We start from the raw sequence: 27,290 nt of genomic DNA on the forward strand, positions 1-27,290 counted from the left end.
TACACCAGTCTCAAAGGATTGTTGTGAAGAATAAACAAAAACAAGTAAATGCTTGGCTCTCAGTAGGAGCTCAATAAATGTGAGTTCCCTTATAGTACTAGTCACTCAGGTCTCAAAATTTTCTACTTGGGAGATAGCTCTCTCTACAACAATCAATCCACTCCCTTCCTCAAATGTAAATTGGTAGAGTCACTTTGAAAAACAATATGGAGGTTCCCCCCAAATTAAAAATAGAACTACCACATGATCCAGCAATTTCACTACTGGATATATATCCACAGCAAATGAAAATAGGATCTTGGGGCACCTGGGTGGCTCAGGCAGTTAAGCATCCGACTTCAGGTCATGATCTCACAGTCTGTGAGTTTGAGCCCCACGTTGGTGTCTGTGCCAACAGCCCAGAGCCTGCTTCAGATCCTCTGTCTCCCTCTCTGCCCCTCCTCAGCTCACACTCTCCCTTTCACTCAAAAATAAATAAACATGGAAGAAGAGGAAGAAGAAGAAGAAGAAGAAGAAGAAGAAGAAGAAGAAGAAGAAGAAGGAGGAGGAGGAGGAGGAGAAGGAGAAGGAGAAGAAGAAGAGGAGGAGGAGGAGGAAAATAGGACCTCAAAGAGCTACCTGCACCTCCATGTTCATGCAGCATTATTCACATTAGCCAAGGATGGAAACCATCTAAGTGTCCATCAACTGGGGGATGAATAAAAAATATAGAGTACACATGCACAATGGAATATTATTCAGTCAAGAGAAAGAAGGAAATCCTGCCATTGCTACAACATGGATGAAACTTGAGGCATTATGCTAAGTGAAGTAAGATAGACAGAGAGAGACAAATACTATGATATCACTTATATGTGGAATCTAAAAGCCAAACTGATAGAAACAGAGTTGAGTGGTGATTGTCAGGGGTTGGGGATAGCAGAATGGGAAGATGTTGATCAAAGGGTATGAACTTCCAGTTATAAGATGAGTAAGTTCTGGGGATCTAAGGTACACCATGGTAATTATAGTTAATAATGCTATATTATATATTTGAAAGTTGCTATGAAAGTAAATGTCCTCATTGCAAGAAAGAAATGGTATTTATGGGACATGATGAAGATCTTTGCTAATGCTATGATGATAATCATTTTGCAATATCTAAGTACATAAATTCAACACATTGGATACCTTAAACTCATACAATGTTATGTCAATTATTTCTCAATAAATCTAGGGAAATAAATCCACCCCCTACAATGCTTTCAGGGGAAAAGGGTGACACAGCTGCTAAGCGCTCAACTCGCAACAGACCTGTAGAGTTGAGTTCAGTTCCTAGCTCCTCTCCATGATGGCTATGTGGACTTGGGCAGAGCTGAACTTCACTGTACCTTGTCCCTTCCACAAAATGGAAATGATGATGAGAACAGCCCTTCTTTCTTATGATTATCAGAAAATGCAAAATGTACTTAGCATACTGTCTGGGACATAACAAGTGTCGAAAAAATGTTAACTAACGTAAGGCTCTCCCTCAGCACATTTCTTCTCTCCTAAGCACCATATGCCCACCTTTGGAAGTGTATCCCTATAACTGTCCAACATGGATATCAGACAGAAAAGGAAAAAAATCAATAAATAATCTGGATTTCCCAAGTCCCTTCCTCAGATGTCTGGAGGTCTCTTAATGCTGCCACCACCACCATCACCCTCACCCTCACCCTCAAATAGCCCATTGGCTTGTTCCTCATTTCTTTCAGGTCTTGACTCCAACATCACTTCAGTGACATCCAGGGAACCCATTTATAATTCCAAATACCCGCCCCCACAACACACACACACACACACACACACACACACACCATTCCATTTCCCCTCCTTGCTTTATCTTCTGTTACACTTGTCAACATAGGACACACCTCGCAATTTGCTTACTTATTTGTTTATTGTCTGTCTCCTCCCAGTAGAATGAAGCTCCTGGAGGGCAGGGGTCTTTGTCCACTTGCTTCAATTGCTATGTCCCCAGTGCAGGCAGTGGGTACCCGGTTAACAATTTGTTGAATGAACAAGTGAGTGAGTGAGTGAACAAACGAATGAACGAAGAGAAGCCTCTGGGCTTACCAGGGAGGTAAAGGCTGGGGGTTGGTCTCAGATCCCACTCAAGTCCCTCTCACCTGCTGCCTAACCTGGCAATTCTTCTTTCAGGCTCCACACAAGTTGCCTATCCCCCTAAGTCTGGGTGCTGATTCCAGACGCCCCCCTCCCCCAGGAGCGGTAAGCACCCCACGCCGCTTTTGAGACCCAAGGGTGAACAGGAGGGGCAAGAATCCCAGCGGGCCACCTAAGGTTGGGGACGGGGCTCCCCAAGCTCAGGTCACCCTTCCTCCCCCTCCCATCCCTTGGCTCGCGTAGGTCGGTGGGGGAGGGTGGCGGGGAGCGCGGCCGGCCCAGGGCTGCCCAGGGTGGCGGCGTCGGGGCTGCGGGCGCCTTCGCCGGACCCGCATTGCCCCCTAGTGCCGCGCGGAGTCAGGGCGCCGGGCTCCCCCGCCTGATGTCACCGCCGTGCAGTCAGCCCAGAGGCGGCTGGTTGCGAGCAGACCCTCCTCGGCGCTGGCTGCGCTGGGCGCCGCTGCCCGCACACCCGCCGCCGGCCGGGCCGAGCCGAGCCGGGCGCCCCCCTGCCCGCCGCCCCTCCCGCGCCGCTCCCCGCCTGGCCGGCCCGGCGCGCCTGACGTGGACCATTAAACTTGGAGCTGCCGCCTCGGCCCCTCTCTCCTCCGCCTCCCTCTAACAGCCGGGCGAGCGGGCGGCTCGGTGCAGTCAGGAGACGCGCCGCCGGGGCTGGGCTGCCCGGGGGGGAGATGAGTCCTCGCCGGGAGGGCGCCTCTGGGAAGAAGACCGCGGGCGAAGCAAAGTTGCAGGGCAGCTGAGGAGCTCGGCCGCAGCCCTTCCAGCCCCGCTCACCCCAGGCTATGGAGGGCCGACTCTAAAATGAATCCCGATCTGGACACCGGCCACAACACATCAGCACCTGCCCACTGGGGAGAGTTGAAAAATGCCAACTTCACTGGCCCCAACCAGACCTCGAGCAACTCCACACTGCCCCAGCTGGACATCACCAGGGCCATCTCCGTGGGCCTGGTGCTGGGCGCCTTCATCCTCTTTGCCATCGTGGGCAACATCGTGGTCATCCTGTCGGTGGCCTGCAACCGTCACCTGCGGACGCCCACCAACTACTTCATCGTCAACCTGGCCATTGCCGACCTGCTGCTGAGTTTCACCGTGCTGCCCTTCTCGGCTGCCCTGGAAGTGCTCGGCTACTGGGTGCTGGGACGGGTCTTCTGTGACATCTGGGCCGCCGTGGACGTCCTGTGCTGCACGGCCTCCATTCTGAGCCTGTGCGCCATCTCTATCGATCGCTACATTGGGGTGCGCTACTCTCTGCAGTACCCCACGCTGGTCACCCGGAGGAAGGCCATCTTGGCGCTCCTCAGCGTCTGGGTCTTGTCCACAGTCATCTCCATCGGGCCTCTCCTTGGGTGGAAGGAGCCCGCGCCCAATGATGACAAAGAATGTGGGGTCACTGAAGAACCTTTCTACGCCCTCTTCTCCTCCCTGGGCTCCTTCTACATCCCTCTGGCGGTCATTCTGGTCATGTACTGTCGCGTGTACATCGTTGCCAAGAGGACCACCAAGAACCTGGAGGCCGGAGTCATGAAGGAGATGTCCAACTCCAAGGAGCTGACCCTGAGGATCCACTCCAAGAACTTTCATGAGGACACCCTCAGCAGTACCAAGGCCAAGGGCCACAACCCCAGGAGTTCCATAGCTGTCAAACTTTTTAAGTTCTCCAGGGAAAAGAAAGCAGCCAAGACCTTGGGCATTGTGGTCGGTATGTTCATCTTGTGCTGGCTACCCTTCTTCATCGCTCTGCCGCTTGGTAAGTTGGGGACTGGCGGACGGGGAACAGGGCGTTTTCAGATCTGGGGTTTACTGACGAGCTTACTGTAAAGTTTTTCGTGGGGTTTGTTTTTTATGCAGCCTGTGTGTGTTTGGAGCCTGGGGAATACTGTTTGTTCTGCAAAGGCTTTGCAGATTGGGTAGCTGGCTAAGAACCAACTCAGGTGTTAGTGGAACACACGAAGTAAGGCGCTAGTCTCTTGAAATAGAACCACAGGAGGAAAACCTGGTATGTGGAATGACTCATTCAACAGCATCGGTTTAATAATTAAAAAGGACACTGGACTTGAACATCACACCAGCGTTATCTCAGTAGTAATGATGTGCGGGCTAAGGCAGCGTCACTAATGCAGCATACAAAATAGTTTGTAGTTACCGCAGACGCGGCATTTGGGAAGCAGGCAGGCGGCTCGTACGCAGAAAGGCAGTTTTCATTCAGCATTTCCAGGGCTCTTGCAGAGACCCACGCTCCCCATGAGCTTTGCAGAGGTTGCGTTCTCCCCTCCTCCCTTTACCGCTTGCTATCACCTCAATGCACTCCCTTCATTATGAGTTAATAAGGGCCTTTTAACAGCTGCACGGCCCCATCCAGCCTTTGAGTTACTAAAGCTTGAGATTTGAAAGAGAAGGAAGACACCCGGAGGGTCACATGTTTTCAGTTTTTACCCAGAAATGTTCTAACTCTGGTGATTCATGGAATACCTAGATTTAAATTACAGTGGTCCCTCACCTTCAGCTACCAGACACCAAATCCTGCTAGGATGAAACTGAGTTCTTCCTCTCCTATAAAAATATGTCCATCTTCTTTTGTTTAATGGTCTAAGTTGTTCAAAAAGCTTCCTGATTTTTTCCCAAGAAGACAAGATCTGGTTAGGAGGTAAATCTACAGGAAGGTACTGTGACACGCTGTCCACATGGCTTGGGGAACACTTGTCCCTTCTCTAAGGCACTGACCTGCTTTGGGTTCCTCTCCTGTCCCTGGGAGATACTCCAGAAAATGAATGGAGGGAGGTGATCATTGCAAAGTCATGTGCCATGATATCAGAAGAGGTAACGGCTGCTACGTGCCACAACCATATATATGCCTGCAATCACACCCAGGGCTCAGTTAGAACTGAACATAATCCCTCAAACAACTAAAATTCTGAAGGCACACTGCTTTTAAGAGAAAGGGGCAAATGGAAAGAAAGCAAATTGAGATTAGGAGTTTCCATTTTCCAAAGATGAAGAAAAAAACCTGTTTAACCTACTCTCCATGTTGTCATTTCCAAGGCAGGCTTGCAAGTTAATGCCTTTCAGAAATAATTTTAGTGCATTACGTGGAAAGCGTTTGAAGCTGTACTCCACCCCACCCCCCTCCCAGGAGTGGTCACATCTCACTGCAGAGAAGCTTTTTTTTTTTTTTTTCCCCAAGGTCTTGGGGTCCTTTTGCAGGCTTGTTGGGTTAAAGTGAGTAATAGTTCACACTGCTTTGGATCATGGTTGTACATGGAAGTGATTTGGTCATGTATTAGCTATGTGACCTTGGGCAAATGAACACTCACCTGTGAGCCTCAGTTTCTCCATCTGCAAAATAGGGCTAATTACTATTTGCTCCATGGGGTTTGCACTAATGTATGGAAAGGGCTTAACACAGTGTCTGGTGCACAGCAAAATCTCAGTGAAAGTCAGCTTAGTACTACAAACCAGATCCCAGTCGTCCCTCAGCTACAGCTGTGTTTTCTCTTTCTCTACTCATTTGACCATCCCACACCTGTGACTAAAGGCTCAGAAGAGAACTGAGTCCTTCTCCTTTCTTCTTTCTGCCTCTGCCCCCCCAACCTATAGAGACTAGGACCAGAGCATCCTCAGGAAGGAGAAGGCCCCAGCAGGATGCAGGGAATGGATCAAAGGTGCAAGCTTTGACTTTAGGGGGCAAGAGAAACAGGTCCAAATAGGTGAAGAGGCTGCCCACATGCTGAAATGGAAAGAGCACTGCCCTGGGGTTCAAGAGCAATAGATTTCTAATGTGAGCTCTGCCATCAATCAGCTCTGTTATCCTAGGCCTGTTTTACATCTCTGGGCTTCAGATCTCACTTTCAGGGAACAAGAGGGTTGGACTAAATCAAGGGCTCTCAAACTTTAATAAAGATCACAATCATCTGTGGAACTTGATAAGCATTCAGCTTCTTAGATATAACCCACAGAGAATTTGATTCAGTACATCAGATAGGTCTCGGGAATCCTCATGTTTAACCAGCCCACCAGGTGATTCTGAAGAGGCGGTCCACAGACCAGGCTTTGAGAATCGCTGGCCAGGGGATCGCTCAGTTCCCTTCAGGCTCCAACATCCTAGACACCAAGGTTTAAACGCGACAAAGCTTAGACCTTCCCCAGACACATGGTGGTGCAGGATGGTGTGACTTCTCTGTGGGTCCCACTCTTCAAACTCATCCTCGGTTTCATGTCATTCACACTATCCCCACCTTTCCTCCCTTTCTGTTTATGACCTTCTGAGGCCTTAACCCTGGATTCCATGGCTTGCCCTCAGAGCTTGTTTCTCCTCTCCTTGCCATGAAACCTTTCTGCACATCCCTGCCACTATCTCCCGGAGATCTCCTGGTGTGCGGTCCCTAAGCTACTTCACCCACCTCGTCTCCCCTGGCTGCCCAACCCTTGGCAGGTAAGAAATATGGACTCCAGGCCTTGGTTGGGATGGACTCTGAAAAGTACTCAAGAGCTTCAAACAGAAAAGGTGCTTTATCAGCATGTTTTTAATAATTTAAGAAGAGCATCCCAGCAACATAAAGATGTGGGTTTCTACTTCCCCTGAGTTCAAATAACACCCAAACAAAATAAGCATGATGTAGAACAATAACTCTTTTGGAATCTGAAGAAGGTTCCAAATTCGAAATTTTCCATGAAATGCTTTTCACTCACAAGGAGAGAAAGCAGATCTAGGGGAAGACAATCATTGGCAAACAGAGAAGTGCAGGTAGGAGTAACTTGCAATTAGCAACAGACTTCCAGGTGCCTGGATGGCATGAGATTTCCATAGCTGTGTTTGTCTTCTCTGTGGGAGAGAAGGGTTGGGATCCCTCCTGGGAAGGAGGGAAAATAGTCATGCCCTCTGCAGGGTCCTGGTCAGGGGCCCCATTTGTTTTCCTTCCTCACTTATTTTTATTTTTGGAAGCAGGACTGGGCTGCCCGCAGGGGTGGGTCTCTCGTCTCCTGAGGAGTTCTCCCCACCTGTAACACCCTCCCTACCTCTTCCCCACCCTTCCCCTGCGGCCTCAGGCCAACTTGGGCCAGGGACCAGCTTTTCCTTACTAGGGAGCAGAGATGGACGCCACCAGACAAGGACCTCTTTATTCAGGCCCTGGAATCGGGCCTTGGAGGGACAGGAAATAATTGGAATATAATATAGTAGCATTTCTACGCAGTAGGCCATGTGCAAGATGTCCAAGGAATCTTCGGCTCCCAGGCATTATAATGAAGGCTAGCTCCCACCTACCTAGGGAAGACCTGGCCAGGGTCTTGAGAAGTGGCTGGGCTACTGAGGGATGTGCATTGCCTTGTGGGGATACATGGGGGGTTGGGGGGAGGGGAGCAGGAAGTACTGGGCAGCCAACTGGTAGCTGGGCTTAGTGCGTTGTTTAGAAAACACTGGAACCTTGCCTCGCTCCAAATCTTTCTTCCGTCTTTTAAAATGCTGAAAGGCACCAGGAAGCCATTATTGAACTAACTGCTTTCCCCTCCAAATAAATGAAGGTCAATTTCAAAGAAACAGTTGTGTTCTCATAGTACTGGGACCAAATAGGAATCTCTCTCTGCACTGATTTGTTTCTGTACTCCTCTCATTCAAATTGGGGCTGATGAATTCCTGCCTCCCACAAGAGCACTGGGGAGGGTGAGGGTCTCAGAGATGACTCAGGACAGGGCCACCGCCACAAATATACACACTAACCCTCCAGCTCTGAGGTTTCAAAACACAGGGATTTGAGTTGCTCACAAAGAAAGCAATTGGTTTAAGTGAGGGAGAAATTTTTACACGCAGGGAATCCTTTCTGGAAAAGGAAAATATATTCGACCATTTATGAAATCATCAATAAAGACTTCCTAATGCATCTACTCTGTGCTACATGGCCCCTGCCTGCAGGATGTTTACCACCTCGTGAGATCTTATTTTTATGAAGCATGTACTATATGCCAGACATTCTGCTAGGCCCTCTACAGACATTATCTCATTAATCCTCACAGCTACCCTGACAGGGGAGAGTAATTGCTCCCTCTCTACAGATGAATAGGTGGGAGGAGCTCAGAGCTGGAGCTGAGCTCAGAGAGGTTAGCCTTCTTGCCCCAGGTCATATAGCAAGTAAACAATAGAGCCAAGGGGTGAATCCCAGTCTGTCAGGACAGGCACATACCTGTTCCACTGCACCTAGGAGATATCTGGCCTTCTTGCTTCCCAGTCCAAATCTGCTCTCATAGCAAATGTGCTCCAAAACTCCAGAGCTGCCATGTCAAAAGCTGGGTTTTATACTTCTGTTACAAAACCTGCCTTTCTTCCACTCCCCACTCACCTCTGCAAAAAAGACACCCAGAAAATGTTAGGGAAGGGCATCCACACTCTAGCTCAGGGCTAGATTTGCTCTGTACCTACTGCACCGTGTAGGATGTTGGTCTCCCAATGCTGGACCTTCCATCGCTCCAGCCAGAGGAAAATGTGGGACCTTACCCTTTATCTGAGAATCTAGCTCTATGTCTTTAGTCATTCATTCGTTTGCTGAATAAGTATATATTTATTGGATGTCTACTGTGCATTGTGCTGAAGGTACAGTGGTGAGCAAAACGGCTATGTTCCATGTTCTCATAGAATTTAGTTCTACAGGGGAACGCAGACCATTTGAAAAACACATGCACACAAATAACACGACACAAATTGCAACAAGTGACTTAAAGTAAAGGGATGAGATGCTATTAGAAGTAAATAATAGGAGTCAGCATATCACAGGGGTCCCTGAGTGACATTTAGGCGGAACCTGAAAAGTGTGGAGGAGCTAACTCAGTACAGGCAGCAGATAGAAGAAGAGGGTCCGGGCAGAAGGAAGAGCATGTCCAAGAGTCCTAAGGCAGGAAGTGGTGGGGAAGTAGCAAGCTTAGAGAGTAGGGGGACCAGGTACAAGTCAGGGCTGGAGGTGTGGGCAGAGGGCAGGCCACGCAGGGATTTCAGGCCACATCAAGGACTTTAGATTTTATCTTAAGGCCACTACTGAAGGGTTTGAAGCAGACAAGAGATACCATCTGAGTTATGTCTTGAAAAGATGACTCAGGCCTCCGTATGGAGCACAAATGAAAGGTGGGGCAGGTAGGAGGCCACAATCCCAGTGAGAGCTGATGGTAATTTAGACCAGGCTGGGGGCAGTGAAGGTGGAGAGAAATGGACAGATTCAAGGACTTGGGGATGGGTTGTTATATGATTCAGGAGGTTAGTGAGAACAAGAAGTATGTCTAGAATAACTCTGATGTTTCTGGGTGATGGAGGTTATCATTTGTTGAGATGCCAGCAAAACACCGTCAAGGGGATTCCTCCTAGGATCTTCCTCAGACGCCATTCATCAAGGTTCATAGGACAGCATGCTGGGTGTGATCTGCCAGACACTCTTATGTGTTGAGTAGACAAAATGTCTCAACCCAAAAGCAGGGAGCTGTGACCAACAGCTAACCAACTATTCATCAGAAATATCTGACAGGGGGCTCTTTCCAAAAGCCTAGATTCTTGAGCTCCACCACAGACCTATCGTATCAGAATTTCTCATGATGGGGCAGAGAATTTCAATTTTTAACAAGTTCCCAGGTGATTTCTATGCAGCCAACATAGCACCAGTTCCCCCAACCCATGCCTGGGAACCCCTGGAATGAACACCCTGTGAAGAGCCAGGAAAATTTGGTTATGCTTCCCCCAGTGCAGTCAGAAGCATCTCCAATCCTGCCCAGTCCCTTGGGCTAGTCCACATGGAGAAAGGCAGAAGGCTGATGAGAAGGAAAGTGAATTCTTTAAACTAGAGCCTCCCTGGAGAAGAGGAAGAGAAGGAGCACCGTAGAAGCAGCTCTTCAATGTATTGGGTACACTGCCCAACACTGAATGCTCTGTGTTGTTCATAATTCTCACAAACCCCTCTGCAGAGCAAGCATCATCATCCCTGTGTTTTTAGGTTAGGGAACAAGAGTTCAGAGGGGTTTGGTAATTTGCCCAAGGTCACACAGCTAGTAAATGGTAGAGTCTATCAGACTCCACATTTGGCACTCAATAAGCATTTATTATATTATCCCTGTTGTTACTACAGTGCTTCCTGAACATTTGTCTGGGGTCTGGTGCCGAAGGGTATAAAATTTTTACTGGCTCATGACAAGATGAGAAAAAAATTAGAAAAATTCTGTGTTTTTCCAAATGTATTCAAAATAAATGACTGTCCTTTTATTCTAAAGACTATGTCCTTTCTATTTTGGGACACTGAAATAGCATTTCTTTGATGGAATGATGGTAGTAAATAGTGATGATGATGATGATGATGATGTGTGTGTGTGTGTGTGTGTGTGTGTGTATGTTTAATGACCTACTTGGCAAAATAACAAGTTGGTAGCCCTACATCTGTCCCCACCAAAATTTTTTTTGAAATTTTACTGTGAGGGTCCTAAAGTCTTGGAATCACGGAAGATACCACGGTGGTTAGACACAAGACGTATTTGTGGGAGAAATCAAGCAGTAAAGGAGGGAAGGAGGGCAGAAGGGAAGGAGGGGATAGATAATGAGTTAGCCTCACCTTTGCAGTGGCATTCAAAGGACTGGCAGAAGGGCAGGCAGGGGGGAAGAATTATGTGTGAAGGGTCATGCTTATCAGGTAACTACAGGATGGGGGGCCATTTGTGGAGGCACCGAATCCTGCTGGGGCAAAACAGGCCACAGAAATGCCAGCAGGTGCACATGTAGCTGCATTGCCATCACAGCTGAGCCTATTCAGGTCTGTAATGCAGGAAATGCCTTTACCTGAGTGTGTGTGTGTGGCTCATAAAAATAACTGATGGCAGCTGGACCCACTGGGAAATTGCTTTCTCTGATATCTCCAGGATGTTTCCACAGTCACTGTGCTCCAGACCATGTCTGATAATACTACTACTAATACATCCCATTTATTGGATCTTGCCATGTGCCACGCTCCCTGAGCTACACTGGGCTAGGGGTACTTCTGTGAGTTCTCTAATGGACTCCTCTCCAAAGGCTTACAAAGTGAGCACTGCTTTGTCCCCATTTTACAGATAAGGAAACTGAAGGCCAGAGAAGTTGAGTGATTTGCCTCAGGCTATGCAGCTGATGAGGGATGGAACCTGGATTCACAAGGAGGCAATCAGATAATGCTAAGGAGTTATCACGGGGGGTACCCTAAGTGTGGAGCTCTGAGCTTTGATTTATGGAACCTCACAAAGGATTTGGGGAAACCAAAGTCTATTCAGAGAAGGAGGAAAGGAAGCAAGTAGCTGCCTATCATCCAGCAACTGAGAGGCATCGTGTCCTAGAGAGAAAAGTAAAGAAATCTAAAAATAATTGGGTCTTTCCCCTAGCAAGATGTCAAAATTTCTCTTTTATTATGGGTACTTCAGACATTGTGCAGTCTCACAGCTTATGACTGGTAATTTCACATACTTTTTCTTTTTTTTTTTTTTTTTTTTTTTGAGAGAGAGAGAGCACGAGCTGGGAAGAGGGACAGAGAAAGAATCTTTTTTTTCAATCTTAATTTATTTTTGAGAGAGAGAGAGCACGAGCAGGGGAGGGGCAGAGAGAGAGGGAGACACAGAATCCGAAGCAGGCTCCAGGTTCTGATCTGTCAGCACAGAGCCCGACACAGGGGTCCAACTCATGAAATGTGAGTTCATGACCTGAGCCAAAGTCAGACGCTTAACCGACTGAGCCACCCAGTTGCCCCAGAAAGAGAGAAATATTAAGCAAGCTCCAGACTCAGTGCGGAGCCTGACACAGGACCCAATCCCACAACCCTGAGATCATGACTTGAGCCAAAATCAAGAGTCGGATGCTCAACTGACTGAGCCACCAGACAGCCCAGTTATTTCACATACTTTTTTAAGATTTTTATCAAATTGGGGAAAACAAAATTTGGAAGATTTTCTTTCATAGTTTAGTTTCTGGCTTGGATATATTTCAGAACGTGATTTGCCTCTGCCACCCACATACATGAGGTCCCACACTGTAGGACTTCTCATATCATGGCTCAGACTCTGGCCCTACCTCTTGATGTCACATATCCAGGTGAGTCAGCATCGTGAACAAGAGAGTATTTCTAGGAGCTGTTTTTCCACCTTGCAGTAAGTGGCTAGTGATGACCAAACTATCCAGAAAAAAAAGTCTGCAAGCCACATATATTTATTCACTATATACATTCAACCCAAATGAATGGGTTGCTTAGTAGCTCCCCAAAATGCTCATGGCCCCTATACTCCATGGCCTCCCCGGGCAAGGGGAAATATGATAGAGGGAAGTGAAAGCAGAAACAGACAGCAGTCCTAATCAATTGCAGTTAATAGATCTTACTTTTGAAAACTTTACAAAATCGTACAATATAAGGAAAATTCCTGGGGTCTCTCCCAGGGCCTTGAAGAGTCCCATAAAGAGAGGACCCCTGAGGCTAAGCAAGTGCTGTTCATCCACCCCAAGCACCGCAGGCATGGCTCTCCCTAGCAACCTGGTGACTGATCAACTTCTCTCTCCTCTACAAACTGTACACAAGAGTAAGCAGTGACCACATCTTTCCTCTCCGCCTAACACAGGTGCTCACAAAGCTAAGTGAATGAGTAGATAGCAGCACTATGAGTTTATCAGGAGAATTAGGAGAGTCCTATAACTCAGATAGAATTAGTTGCCATTTCCCAGGCTCAGTCAGCTAAGCGTCCGACTTCGGCTCAGGTCATGATCTCGCGGTCTGTGAGTTCAAGCCCCGCATCGGGCTCTGTGCTGACAGCTCAGAGCCTGGAGCCTGCTTTGGATGCTATGACTCCCTCTCTCTGCCCCTCCCCTGCGCTCTCTCTCTCTCTCTCTCTCAAAAGTAAATAAAACATTAAAAAAAATTTTTATAAAAAGAATTAGTTGTAATTTCCCAAAAACACCTTGCATCTTCCTCCTCCTGTGCATTTGCTCAGACTGTTTCCCTCTACTAGAAATGCTCTTCCCATACCCTCTGAATATCCAAATCCTGCCCACCCAAACCCTAGTTCTGTGGACACCTCTCTCACAGAATCTTTCTTGGTCCCCATGCCTTTCCTGGCAGTGATCTCTCCCTCCCTCCCTCGTTTATGATGCCTGCCACATCTGTCCATGGGGATCAGCACTGATGTGCACATCTTTGGCAGTGCTATCAGGCTACAAACCCCTGGAGGACAGGGTCCAGGTTTGACACATCTCATCCTCCATACCTAAAGACAAGTACCTAGTAGACTCTGTAAAATAGCGATTGCAGGGGCGCCTGGGTGGCTCAGTCGGTTGGGCGTCCGGCTTTGACTCAGGTCATGATCTCATGGTCTGTGGGTTCGAGCCCCGTGTCGGGCTCTGTGCTGACAGCTTGGAGCCTGGATCCTGCTTCAGATTCTGTGTCTCCCTCTCTCTCTCTGTCCTACCCCTACTCATGCTCTGTCTCTTTCTGTCTCAAAAATCAAAATAAACATTAAAATTAAAAAAAAACATAAAAATAAAATAAAATAGTGATTGCAGCCACGATTCACACAGTGCTTTCTAGACTTTATCCACCATTTTCCCATCAGACAGGTATTAGGGTTTTGCCCATTTTATAAATAAGGAAATGGGCCTAAAGGGGTTAAGTGACTTATCTCATTCCTAGCAACTATTACAGGCACATTGAAAGGAGATTGTAGTGACTGCTCTTGTAAAACCAAAATACCAATATGGGCCTGGTGCTGGGGTCAATGGGGAAAGATTGGATATGTGAAGGCTAGAGTGGACACAGACAGGAGCTTGAAAATTGGACAGTATCTTCATCCTTTATTAAAAGGTTATTACTCCACCCACCTCGGGGGGAGACCTGTCTATTGCCAATCGGCCCCCAATTCCACCTTACTAGCCCTTGTCATGCTCCTCTCACTTCTTGGAGAGATATGGTCAGCATCAGTCCCCGCAGAAGCAGGGGAGGAGGAGACGATTCTGGTGACTTTATATAGCAGGGCCAGAGTAAGACCTTAGAGAGGCCTGAGGTGATGTGAAATGAATGCTGCTGTCACCTCCATCTGTAATTCTAAATTAAAACACATACAGGGGCGCCTGGGTGGTTCCATCAGTTAAGCATCCAACTTCAACTCAGGTCATGATCTCACTGCTGGTGAGTTCGAGCCCCGTGTCGGACTCTGTGCTGACAGCTCGCAGCTCGGAACTTGGAACCTGCTTCGGATTCTGTCTCTGTCTCTCTGCCCCTCCCCTGCTTGTGCTTTGTCTCTCTCAAATATAAGTAAAAAATAAACATTAAAAAAAAACACATATACATGTGTGTGCACACATACACATACACACATGCACACAGGGCCCTACAAATAAATGTGAGGCCTACAACATTCTGATGCACGCCATGAAGACTACTTTGATTTCTGGAATAGCAAATTACTTCCCAAAAAAGTGGAGATGTCACAAGTCTGCCAATGCTCTATAGACTCACTGGGTCTGCTTGACATGTAATGCGGCATTGCTCTATAATGGAACGACCAGACGTCCCCATCCCCATTATGTCTGTTACCAAACCATGATGATGGTTGTTATTATTATCATAACCCCCTCTTATTCTCAAATGTGTCTCGATTTGAATGATGAAAGTACTTCCCTCTGTGAAGTTCCAGAGGAAGAGTGCGCTTGCCTCCTGGTCACTGAGGAGCCTGAGGTGGGGACAAGAGAGACTCGGCACCCACAGCCTCACCCATCTGGAGAAAGATGCATAATGACAGTGCAGTGAGCCACAATTTAAGGAGGAAAGATGCAAATTCTCATGTGTGTTTTTTGTGGGGAAACAGGAGTTACTGTAAAGGTTGATTTGCAATTTTTGAATCTTCATCTGGCTGACATACACTAGTGACGGAGGTGGGGTCTGGAACCATGGCTGGCTGACCCTAAATACTTAGCAAATGAAGGAAAGGATCCATCTCACGCAAGACAAATGATGGGATCTGAAGGACACACATTTCTGGAATGCAGAGACGAGAGAAGGGGTAGGCTGAAATTATAAGATTTGAGGGGCAGGGGGGAAAGTGAGCTGTGTCTGAAGGACTCCTAAGACTGGAATTTCTAAGAGGGAGGGGCATCTTCACTCTATCCATCACCCCCACTCCTGGTGTGACAGAGCGTGGGTCAGCCCAAGGTACAGTCCTCACTGGCAGGCCTGTGTCAGCAGGACGTCTGACCACACCCACCAACAGCCCATCTGAGCCCCACTTGAACACTCAAGCGCCCTTCTGGTGTGAGCACACAAATTGTGCTATAAAGGTTTCACCAATGAACAGTTTGGGCCAAAATGTTCAGAAACAGAATGTTCTAGTACACCCAAGGCGACCATTCCTCACAGAGCCCCATTTAACTTTTTCCAGGGGTATCTGCTCACAGCACCTTGCTCCCCTGAAGCTGGGATGCATTTGGGGCTGGCTTCGCATGATTTTTGAAATTCTTCTTTAAGATAGAGTTTCTTGCCAGGCTGACGTGCATTGCTTACAGGCTGAGCTCAGCACCCTGGCTATGCCCCAGAAGGAGGTTAAAATGGGACCAAGGGCAAGCCGGGCTTACTGTCATTCACAGGCATGGGCCCCAGGGCTCACACTACCAGCACAGCCGGGCAGAGTTCCAGGGAGGCAGCTGGTGGGGGGAAGGAAGTTCCACCAACTGGAAGCACAACAACAAAAAAATTACATCTCCAATTTATATATTCAGGCCATAAATTGCCCCCTGGCATCAAGAGAAAGTGGTAGGGCCCCTTTCCCTGCTCCCAAGTACACCCTTGCAGTCTCCATTTGTGACTCCTTGTCCGAAGCCCTTCAGAAGTTACCTTAACACAATGGTTCTTGGACTTTCTTGCTCTCTGGGCCCCTTTTGGCAATCTGGCGAAGCCCCTTCTCACCATAGACACATAAATAAGAGACAGGAATGCAAAGAAAACCAATTATGTTGAAATAGTTATTATAGTGCTGAAAACAAACAAATTTATGATGGAGTAAAAAATGTTCTTCTTTATTAACATATTAAATAAATGAGCTCCAGCAGCAAGTCAAATAAATAACTACTATAATTCTGAAGTAGTGACAAGTGGTTCACGGTATCTGCAAAAAATGTAATATGATATCACAAATCTGATTTCTATTGGTGACAAATCCTGATAATTCTCCTATGGTTTGCTGCCCACATTCCTACTGAAGGAAGTGCTAACTTTCAGCCAAAGGTTAGTTTAAAAAAATTTAAAAAGTGACTCTTCCCATCCAAGTTCACAGACACCCCCTTAACCTCAGAATAAGAACTCTGCTACACAATATTATAAAGATGTACTTCAGGATGTTAGGCTCTTTAGACATTTTTCTGTATCAATTTAAATGCACATGGACTATGCCATCATGCTTTATAGCTATTTTGCATAACTACTTGCAGCAACTTTTTATTAGCTAATTTCTTTACTAAAAAATAACACATAAACATTTAAATTAGAAAGAAGAAAAAAAAAAAAAAAGCAATGAACAAAACTCTTCTGCCCTTGCCAGACCCAGGTCTGACTTTATCCTGGACCCTCAGTCGTTTTCCCAGAAGGAAACACTATTACCCCAGGTTGTGTGTGCTTCCAGAAATATTCTATTTATTTATAAGCATACATTTGTGTCCGTGTGTGTGTGCATAAATTTGAGTGTATGTGTGTATGGGATATGTGTTTCTACCCCGTTTACTTTTACAAATGATATCATTTTCTAAAAATTCTCAGAAAAGGAAGGTTATGATCTGTACTTAACAGGGTGTCCTGGGCATGTCAGTGTATAGAGTTACTGCTTTCCTTTCATGGCTGCATAGTAACCCATTTAAGGGTGCATCCTATTTTACTTACCAGTTTCCCCAGTGATTGACATTTAAGTTATTTTTGGCATTTTACTACAGCCAACACTGTTGCAATGAATATTTTTGCATATATGTCTGTGCCCACATATTTGGGATAAATTCATAGAAATGGAATCATTGGGGCAAGGAATGTTTGGTATTTTAGGTTTAGCCTGATTATGTTCAATTTTACATAAATAAGGAAATTTAAATATAATAAAATGTACAGTGTTATTAAAACAAATAGGTTAGATCTATGTCTACGAATCTATTATTTAGGAGAGTTATTCATGACATTTAAATTAAAAAACTAACTCATAGAATTAACTTGTAATCCCATTTTTTTTTAATTTTTTTTTAACGTTTATTTATTTTTTTGAGACAGAGACAGAGCATGAACAGGGGAGGGTCAGAGAGAGGGAGACACAGAATCTGAAACAGGCTCCAGGCTCTGAGCTGTCAGCACAGAGCCTGACGCGGGGCTCGAACTCACGGACCGCGAGATCATGACCTGCGCCGAAGTCGGCCGCTTAACCGACTGAGCCACCCAGGTGCCCCTGTAATCCCATTTTTAAAATTCATTAATCTAGTCACCTCCAGGGGTACAATGAAGGGAGGAAGAGTGGATTATTAATTCTTTTATATACCTCTGTATTATTTCACATGTTACAATGAGGAAATATTCTATTTGTGATTAAGAAAGTGTGATAGAATATAACTTGAGTTTCAAGAGTTACCATGGGGCTATTTAATTTTTTATGATTTTAAGAGAAAAAGTATCAATGGCCAAAAGGAAAAAAATGTTATTTGTCATTTTTAATCTAATTTTAGTTTACATATACTTACTATATTTTTTCTTGATAAACATATATACATATATGCGTGTGTGTGTGTGTGTGTGTGTGTGTGTATATATATATATCCTATTATGTGATCACAGCTCTAGAACACTTAAAAATTACTTGTCCCCTTTCTCTGTTGGATACAGACGTGCCTAGTTCCACACTTCAAAAACATGTTGTCAAGTTGCTTGTTGATTTTTGGTTTTGTATTTTTTTCAAAGTCAGAATTTATCACTCTTCATAGCAAAAAATAATTTAGACACAACAGCAAGATATAAAAAAGAAAGGAAAAGTCGCCCATAATCCTTCTCTCTATATCATGTTTTAATATTTTTCCTATAAGACTTTCCAGAATTTTCCATATGAGTGTGTGTGTGTGTGTGTGTGTGTGTACACACAGATTTGATCACCTAGTATTTTAATCACTAAGCATCAAGTGCTGACTTCTTTCCATTTCAATAAATCTGAATCTTCTCATTTTTTTAATTTATTTGTCACATTTTTTAAAGCTGCATTTCATTTCATAATGGGCGGTACCATCATGTACTTAATCAATCCACTTATGACAACTCATTTATGTAAGTAGGTGAGACACACACAAGGTATCACATTCAGAAGGTGTGGAGTGAAAAGTATGTCCCTCTCACCTCTCTGGCCCACAACCATCCACTGACCATCCCTGGAGGCAGCTATTGTCAATTTCCTGCATAGCAAAATATATTTGTATGTTCTTTTTAATGGAAATCACATACTAAAAACATTATTTGGCACTTTGATTTTTTTCACTAAATAATGTACCTTAGAGATCTTCCCACTTCAATATAAATACAATAACCTCATTCTTTTTAATAGCTGCATAGTATTCCATTGTACTTTTTTTTTTCTTCTAATAAGTAGTCCTCTACCGAAGGACATGTAGGTTGTTTCAAAATTTTTGATATCACAACGCTATAGTAAATATTCTTGTACACACTTCATCATTTTCTATATCATCTGTAAGATAAACTCCTGGAAGTGGACTATTTGGAGTAAATTTTCAAATTTTTGTAAATATTGCCAGGCCATCCTCCTTAGAGCTTGTACCAATTTGCATTTCCATAACTGATATTTGAGAGTGCCCACATATTTGCCAATAGTGTGTTATCAAACTTTCTGATCTTTGCCTCCTGGATAGGGGACACTGGGGGAATGAGGCTAAGCAACTTTTTGTGTGTGTAGAATAACCCATCCTCTCTTGATGTACATTTGTTTTGAGTTTTCAGCCATAACAAATATGCTATCCACATTTTTCCTTTAAGATCTTTTTGCACCTGCCTTAAGGATTTCCTTATAATAAAGCCCACGTTGAATGGCTAGATCAAAAGGTAAATTCAGATGAAAGGCCTCAGTCATGTATTACCCTCTAGGAAGGGTGTGGCAATTTGCACTCCCACTAAGTGTGTTTCAGCACAGCTGAAGAAACTGCTTTTTATACTGATAAGTTCTCATTGCCAGTGGAGAAGTTTCAGGCATCTGCATGACAAATCAGCTTCCGCACAGAGGTGATAAAATGGCTTAAAAGCTTCAAATCCTTCCAATGAATTTGGTGTCAGCTTCCCAAGTTCAGGGCTAGCAAGCTGCCCTCTTGTAATGCAACACCCCATCCATCAGTGGAGCCAGAACAGGCAGTGGCCTTGGAATGTGTGTATTTTACCCAGAATCTGAGAACAAAAAGCAGTCACCCACAGTGTGTAAACGGATTTGATCTTTCACAAGGCTGCCAGGCCCACCACTATCCACACCAGTGGTTCGAGGCTCTGGGGCTCCTGATTTAAATCCATAACAATATTAAAGAAAACATTGCCCCCCACCCCCACCCCCTGGCTCCAGGAAAACACTAGAGTTTGAGGTAATTGGAGGATGAGTTATTAAGGAAGGATTCCTCTGGGCACCCAAACTTGCCCCACTCCACCATGGGGGCGTGTGCAAGTCCAGAGAATGCAGTGGACAGTCTACATTTAGACCAGAGCATGGCAAATGCACCACATTTTAGTTGCAAAATTCAAATTGGCTCTGGAAGATGCCAGCCTCACAAATTGGAAATTGAATTGAGCGCTGCTCAAGAAGTAAGGAGATGGCCTGTGGAGCAGATTCTGCCGGGAAGGGAGGCTTTTTGCAAGGCAGTCAATGGGCCCTGGTCAGCCAGGGGTGAAATTTAGTGCTGACCTTGAACTGCTGATCTGGAAGGAGAGGCAGGGTTATTTTCAGACTGTACTAAATCTAGAGGTGTTGGAACCAGCATCTAGGACAGGGCAGGGATGGGGCGAACTTTGACCTACTGCCACAGGGCCGGAGATCAAGGAAAGGCGAAGCCAGGTGTCTGGGACCAACCAGTGATTCTCAGAAAGTGCAGAGGCCTGGCACCTTCCCTTCTCTGGGACAGCCTTGTAGCCCTTCGTGACTCCGTTTGAGTGGCAGCTTGCGTGCTAGAAAGAACAGAGACATTGAAATCAGACAAATACAGGTCTGGAGTCCTGGCTCCACAGCTCATTTCTCCAAGCCTCAATGAATTCATCTGTAAAATGTGACTGAAATCATCTGCTCATAGGATTGTAAGTGAGAAATAAATAAGAAAGGATGAAAGGACTCAGCTAAGTGCCAAACACTGGTAAATATTTCATAAACATCAGCTACTAATGTATGTGAAGCCTCTAATACACTCTCCACTTTGGAGGAGATATTTAATAAGTTCCTGTTTGTTCTTATCATGATTATGACTAATTCTACGAAGGAGCTAATATGCCTTATGAGAAAACAAAAACAGGATTGGTTCCTTCACGTTAAAAGGTTGGGTGATCCCTCTGTTAAGAGGAAAGAAATAAAAAACTAAGTAAATAGAGTGCCAAGTGTGATGGTCACGTGGTCAGAAAATATTAGACGACATTTACATTTCTACTCACGTTTCACTGTTTTTAAAATTGTTTTGATATTTAATTATGAGATATCTCCATCATTCCAAAGAGTACAAAAAATAATCTTTTGTACTCCTCCACCCAGATTTAACAAAAGTTAACATGTTGCTGAATTTGCTACATATCTTTTTTTTCTTCTTTTAAGAAATAAAATGTTACAAATACATCTAAAAGCCCCACTTCTTGCGGCGCCTGGGTGGCTCAGTTGGTTAAGCATCCGAATTCGGTTCAGTTCATGATCTCGCGGTTCTTGAGTTCGAGCCCTGAGTCAGGCTCTGTGCTGACAACTCAGAGCCTGGAACCTGCTTCAGATTCTGTGTTTTCCCTCTCTCTCTGCCCCTCCCTGCTCACTCTCTGTCTCTCTCTTTCTCAAAAATAAATAAACATTAAAAATTAAAAGCCCCACTCCTCTTCATGTTCACCTCTCTCCTTCTCAGAGATCTTCCAGGATACATGTATAGGATTAAATAGACTCTCTCCCCTACACTTTTTTAAATGTATACTCTCAGAAGCAAGAAAAGTTTTCAGACTGGGGCTCTGGATTATGTCACCCCTGATTTCAAATTCTGTTCCTGCTCCTTTACTAGCTGTGTGGTCTTTGGCAAATTGCTCGACCTCTCTGCTCCTCCTTTCCACTCTAAAATGGGACAAATAACAGGTCCTTCGCTGGGTCCTTGTGAGGATGAAATAAGATTATTCATTTAAAGCAACTGTTCTTGGGGCACCTGGGTGGCTCAGTCGATTAAGTGTCCAACTTCGGCTCAGGTCACAATCCCACGGTTCATGGGTTTAAGCCCCGCATTGGGCTCTGTGCTGACAGCTCGGAGCCTAGAGCCTGCTTCGGATTCTGTGTCTCCCTCTTTCTGCCCCTCCCCCACTCGCACTCTGTCTCCCTCTGTCTCAAAAATAAAAATAAACATTAAAAAAAAAACTTAAAGCAATTGTTCTTTACCAAGGATGATTCCCCTCACCACCTCCCCCCCCCCTCCATGGGACATTTGGCAATGTCAGAAGACATTTTCGACTGTCACAACTGGAGTGTGCTACTGGCATCTAGTGGGAGAGGCCAGGGATACAGCTAAACACCCTATAATGCACAGGACAGAGAACTCTCTGGCCCAGGATGTCAATACTGCCAAAGTGGAGAAACCCTAATGTAAAGCATGCTGTCACTATTTTATAAGGGCTCGAAAAACATTTGTTAACAAACACAACAAATTGTAATTTTTTATTTATAAGACATTAGGCCAGGAAAAAAAAAGACATTATGCTGGACACTTTCACATACCTTGTCTCACTGATATAGTGGGTTGCCCCTTCTTGGTGAAAAGAATGATAGAAGACAAGCGCTATTGTTCCTGTATGTCTGAGAACGTCTATCCTATTAAGCCAGTGATAAGGTCCTTAAAAAATGTAAAGTTTCAGGCTAATAGATTAGAAGTTGTTACTTAGAGCCTAACCCCTCCTTGCTCTCTGTGAAGAACAAATTGTATCAGCACATTCAGCCACAACCACAAATATCCCTTCAACCTAAGCAGGCCCAGAGATTGGCATGGCAAACAATAAATAAGGCATCATAATTAAGCAAACATTTTTGGCCCCTATTTACAAGGACTGGTTCCCAACGGCTCAAAAAACCACAGAAGCAGAGTGAAAAATGGGCAAGAGCTCTGCTTCTCTGCTTCACCTCAGACTCTGGAGGACTCAGAGTATTATGCCTGTAGCCATCCCAGGGATCGGGGCAACTGTCTGTGTTGGTCAGAGAGCACCAGTTATAAGTGACCTTATCCAGTGGGTTTCCAAATGTGGCCCCCAGCCAGCAGCACCAGCATTGTCCAGGAACTTGTTAGAGATGACATTTCTTGGACCCCACCCCAGACCTACTAAATCAGAGACTAGGGTTGCAGCCCAGGTAGGTGAGATGGGGGTCTCCCGAGCCCTGTAGATGATTCTGGTTCATACTCAGGTTTAAGAACCACAAACCTCGTAAGACTGGATGCTCCCCTTCCCTGTGGATCCATTTCCTTTTGCCTGTGGCCCTCCCACTGTATTCACACAGCTCATCAGTTCAAGGAGTGGAGGAGCTGCTACTTACTGGCACTTTCCTTGGGCTGGATGCTTGACACACAGCCTGTAACTTTCGCAACAAGAATATGAGGAAGATACCAGTATCCCTTTTTCCAGATGAGAAAATCACGGCCAAGAGAGTGTAAACAACTTGCCCAGGTTCATACCTACAGAAAAGGGCTGGAACCGGACTCTGTGTGTCTGCCTGATGCCAGTCCCATGCTCTTAATGATGCCAGCACACTGACCACTGATGTCGAAGAGAGACAGAACACAAACACATCAGCCCCACCAGGGCCAAACGTTGAGCCCTGCCAAGTTTTTTTTTAGTGCCCCTCAGTCACCTGTCCTGCGGTTTACCTGCCCACAGGTGACACGTACACCACCTTCCCACCCTCTCCACCCTCCCCCTACCCAACTTAATTTAATCCCCAATGTCCTGATACTGCGCCCTAGTGGCCAAGACTCCCCACACTGCAAATGTCTCCTAGCCTTTGCCTGACGTCCTAAGACTTCAAATCCCCACTCTCCCTCTTACTAGCTGTGTAACTTTGACACTGACTGAACCTCTCTGTGCTCCCCTTTCTCATCTGTAAATCAGTGATAATAATGCATTAATATCAAGGTTGTTAAAAGGATTAAAGGGGATAACGAATGTGGAAATATCTAGCCTAGTGCCTGGTGCATGGCAGAAACTAATTAATTCTTGGTTTTCTCCCCATCCTGCTCTACGGACCAACAACTATCAAAACTGCTCACTCCCAGGATTGATTTTCTTGAGTCCCATTTATTGGCCAATTAGCTAATATTATGAGCTAATCTTCACTAAGATGTTAATTCATAATAATAATGGTTTTCTGTGTTTGTCTCCACAACACCATTGGCATCTCAACCAGGGGCCCTTAGTCTTCGAAATTGTGCAGTTTGGAAGTGATTAATGGTGGAAATATTAGGGAATATGGAAGCCCAGCGGGGAGCCTTTTCCCATCCTTCATATCACTCCCATACAACTGCAGTGAGCAGGGAATCCCAGAGAAATGGGAAATTTGATATCAGAAGGGAAATATGCCTTCAGGTTTACACCTGGCTTTGGAGAAAAAAAAATCAACCACAGGCATCTGAATATCAGGATAGGTGGGAACCATGTAAAAAAGAAATGAAATCAAAGACTAATGGGTCATTTGCCAACATTTAATACAATTGCTTGGGATCTGGGTAGTTGAATGTAATAAAGCTTCATTAAAAAGTAGTTATAACAACTAATAAGACCCTAATTAAATTAGCTTTAACTGGGCAAGCTGCTTGTGAGGTCCTAATTAGGTTATTTGCTTCCATTGGCTTAGCCTGCAAACAAAAGAAGATTCTGTTATATCTTCAGTGATGCCTAGAAAGCCAGATCTCTGGCCTCATTCAGGAAATGGCAAGAGGCTCTAAAAAAGAGGCAGCCAGTCTCTATCAGTTCTCCAAAAATCATGGTATGTGGCCACAGTGAAATCCCTTAATAGGTCCCACTGCTTTTAGGAGCCAGACAATTTTAAAGATGGAAAGGGCATTTAAACACAGAAATTCCAACAATTTCATTTTACAGAAGAGGAAACTGGGAAGTGATTTGTTCAAGGTTCCCCAGCAAGGAACAATGTCCTGTGTGCCCCCCACCCCAGTCCTCTTCCACCATGGTCTGGAATAGACACAGAACTTGGGCTGCTGGTACAGATTTTCATTGGGGAAAGAAGAGGGAAACAAAAGTGCTGGATTCTCAGAGGCTGCTGTCACTAAAGCGGGGTGTGTGTGTGTGTGTTGAGAGGGGTTCAATCCCAGGTCAACTGCTGACATGCTTATAGTGTGGGTGGAGCTCTCTCCCAAACTGTCTTTGCGTTGCAGCCCCAATGCTCTCCCTAAAATGCACACTCAGTCATGCCAGGATGCTGCTGAGCTACCCACAAAGTAACTTCGACAGAAAAGTCTGTCCACAATTGGGCTCCAACCTACCTCATTTCTCAAGACCGAGCTTTGTGCTCAACAAACCAGAATTCCAGCTCTGTGCCTCACTAGCAAATTACCTGGTCTCTCCACTTTCTGCCTATAAAATGGGAATGCCATTTTACTTACCTCGTGAGGTGAATAGGAGAATTAAATGACAGTAAAGCAGATAAACCACACGTGACTCATGCTACTACCCCTCCAACCACACAGGAGCAGTCCCCTTTCCTTGAACACGCCTAGCTTACTTTATACCTTCGCACATGCTGTTCCCTTGGCCTAAAACACCCCTCACCCTCTTCTCTGTGTCATAAATTCTTCCAATTCAACTGTCCGGCTCAAATGTCACTTCCCTTTTGCAGACTTCCACTGCTTCCAGGCAGAGGCTACTCCTTTCCTGGGCTCTCTCTGCCCTCACTCCCCACCTCGGAACCTGGAATAGGTGTTTGATGTCCCAGGAGACTTTGACTCACCAAGCACGTGCCTGGCACACAGTCAGAACTCACTCAGTAAGTGAACTCAGGAACTGTGAGGAGGAATGTTGGTTCCAGTATCACTTCTGCTTTTGTCCCCAAAGTTGAAATAAAAACAACCTCTGTATATAGACACACACACACACACACACACACACACACACACACCAAGTTAGTAATGGCAGTTGCTTTTGGTCATTTTTATTTTCTTCTCATGCTTCTCTACGGTGATATATATTCCTCTTGTAGTAAGAAACAAAGCAATAAAGCCAGTTGTTTAAACTGAGTGAGCCAAAAGCATAAAGGAGGTACATGAAGTGCCAATTTCCCAAACATGTCCCTGAAAAAGTTGGGAGTTACCTGAATTTCAATGTGGTGCAGTTCTAATTTAAGGGATCATAGTCTCCGATTTTATCCTTCGTAATTCTGTGACAGGAACTAGTTTGCTGACCAGAAGGCACATCACTTTCCACATATCTTTAATGCAACTATTTTGGGAACTATGAGTTTTTCCAGACAGAAATGGATAAGTACTCTGATGACCAACACAGGAGCCACTGGCCACCTGGGGCAAATCAAATTTAAATTTGTTAAAATTAAATAAAACTACAAATTCGGTTCCTTGAGCACATCCGTAGCCACATGTGTCTGCTGGCTGCTACATTGGACAGAGCAGATTTGGAACATTTTCATCACTACAGAAACTTCTACCAGACAGCACTGAGTTAGTATGTTTCTCAGCTTGCTGCACACATGGCTGATGAAGTCTCAAGTTAATCACCACATCCATTTGTCCCATGTACATATTCTTTCCTGTTTAAATGTATATATTTGTGGCAAGGTAAAATGATGCAGCAACTTTGGGAAACAGTTTGGCAGGTCCTTACCAAGTGAAGCATAGAGCTGCTTTATGACCTGGCAATCCCACTCCTGGTATATATACCGAAGAGAATAGAAAACATATGCTCAGGGCACCTGGGTGGCTCAGTCCATTAAGCATCCAGCTTGGACTTAGGTCATGATCTCACGGTCCGTGAGTTCGAGCCCTGCATTGGCCTCTGCTCTCAGCACAAAGTCCACTTAAGATCCTCTGTCCCCCTCTCTCTCTGCCCCTCCCCTGCTTGCGCACCTGTGTGTTAGCGCCCCCGCGCACTGTCGCTCACAAATAAACATTAAAAAAACTAAAAAAGAAAACATGTGCTCATCCAGAAATCTGTACACAAATGTTTACGGAAACATTGTTCGTAATAGCCCAAAAGTGGAAAGAAACCAAATGTCTGTCAACTGAAAAATGGATAAACAAATTTCATACATACATACATACATACATACAATGGAATATTATTCATCACAAAAAAAAAAAAAGGAAAGAAGTACTGACTCATGCTACCACATGGATGAACCTTGAAAAGGATATGTGAAGGAAAGAAGCCAAACAAAAAGGTCATGTATTGTATGATTCCATTATATGAAATGTCAGGAACAGACAAATCCACAGAGAGAGAAAAGTAAATTAGTGGTTGCTGGAAGCTGAGGAGAGGAGGCATGGTAGTGATTGCTAGTGGGTACTGGGTTTCTTTTGAGAGTGATTAGAATGTTCTGGAATCAGATAGTGGTGATGGTTGTACACTAAAAACCACTAATTGTACACGTTAAAATGGTGAACTTTATGGTATGTGATATGTCTCAATAAAATTGTTATTTAAAAAAAATAGGGGCGCCTCTGTGGCTCAGTCAGTTAAGCGTCCAACTTCAGCTCAGGTCATGATCTCGTGGTTCGTGAGTTCAAGCCCCGCATCAGGCTTTCCGCTATCAGTGCAGAGCCTGCTTTGGATCATCTGTCTCCTTCTCTCTCACTGCCCCTCTCCCACTTGTGCAGGCGCTGTCTCTCTCTCTCTCTCAAAAATAAATAAAGATTTTTTAAAAATCCCAGA

The 27,290-nt window shown here is 45.1% G+C and overlaps 1 protein-coding gene across 1 annotated transcript in view; it reads left to right on the forward strand.

The window, feature by feature from the left end:
• The first annotated feature begins 1,938 nt into the window (after positions 1–1,938).
• Positions 1,939–27,290, forward strand: part of ADRA1B (adrenoceptor alpha 1B) — a 52,106-nt gene continuing 26,754 nt past the window's right edge. The window contains exon 1 of the mRNA XM_060634879.3: positions 1,939–3,916. Coding sequence (XP_060490862.1) covers positions 2,968–3,916 — 949 coding nt within the window. The 5' untranslated portion in view covers positions 1,939–2,967. The remainder of the gene's footprint in view (positions 3,917–27,290) is intronic.

The sequence above is a fragment of the Panthera onca genome, chromosome A1 (genome assembly GCF_046562875.1).
Source record: "Panthera onca isolate mPanOnc1 chromosome A1, mPanOnc1 haplotype 2, whole genome shotgun sequence".
NCBI classification, from domain to species: Eukaryota; Metazoa; Chordata; class Mammalia; order Carnivora; family Felidae; genus Panthera; species Panthera onca.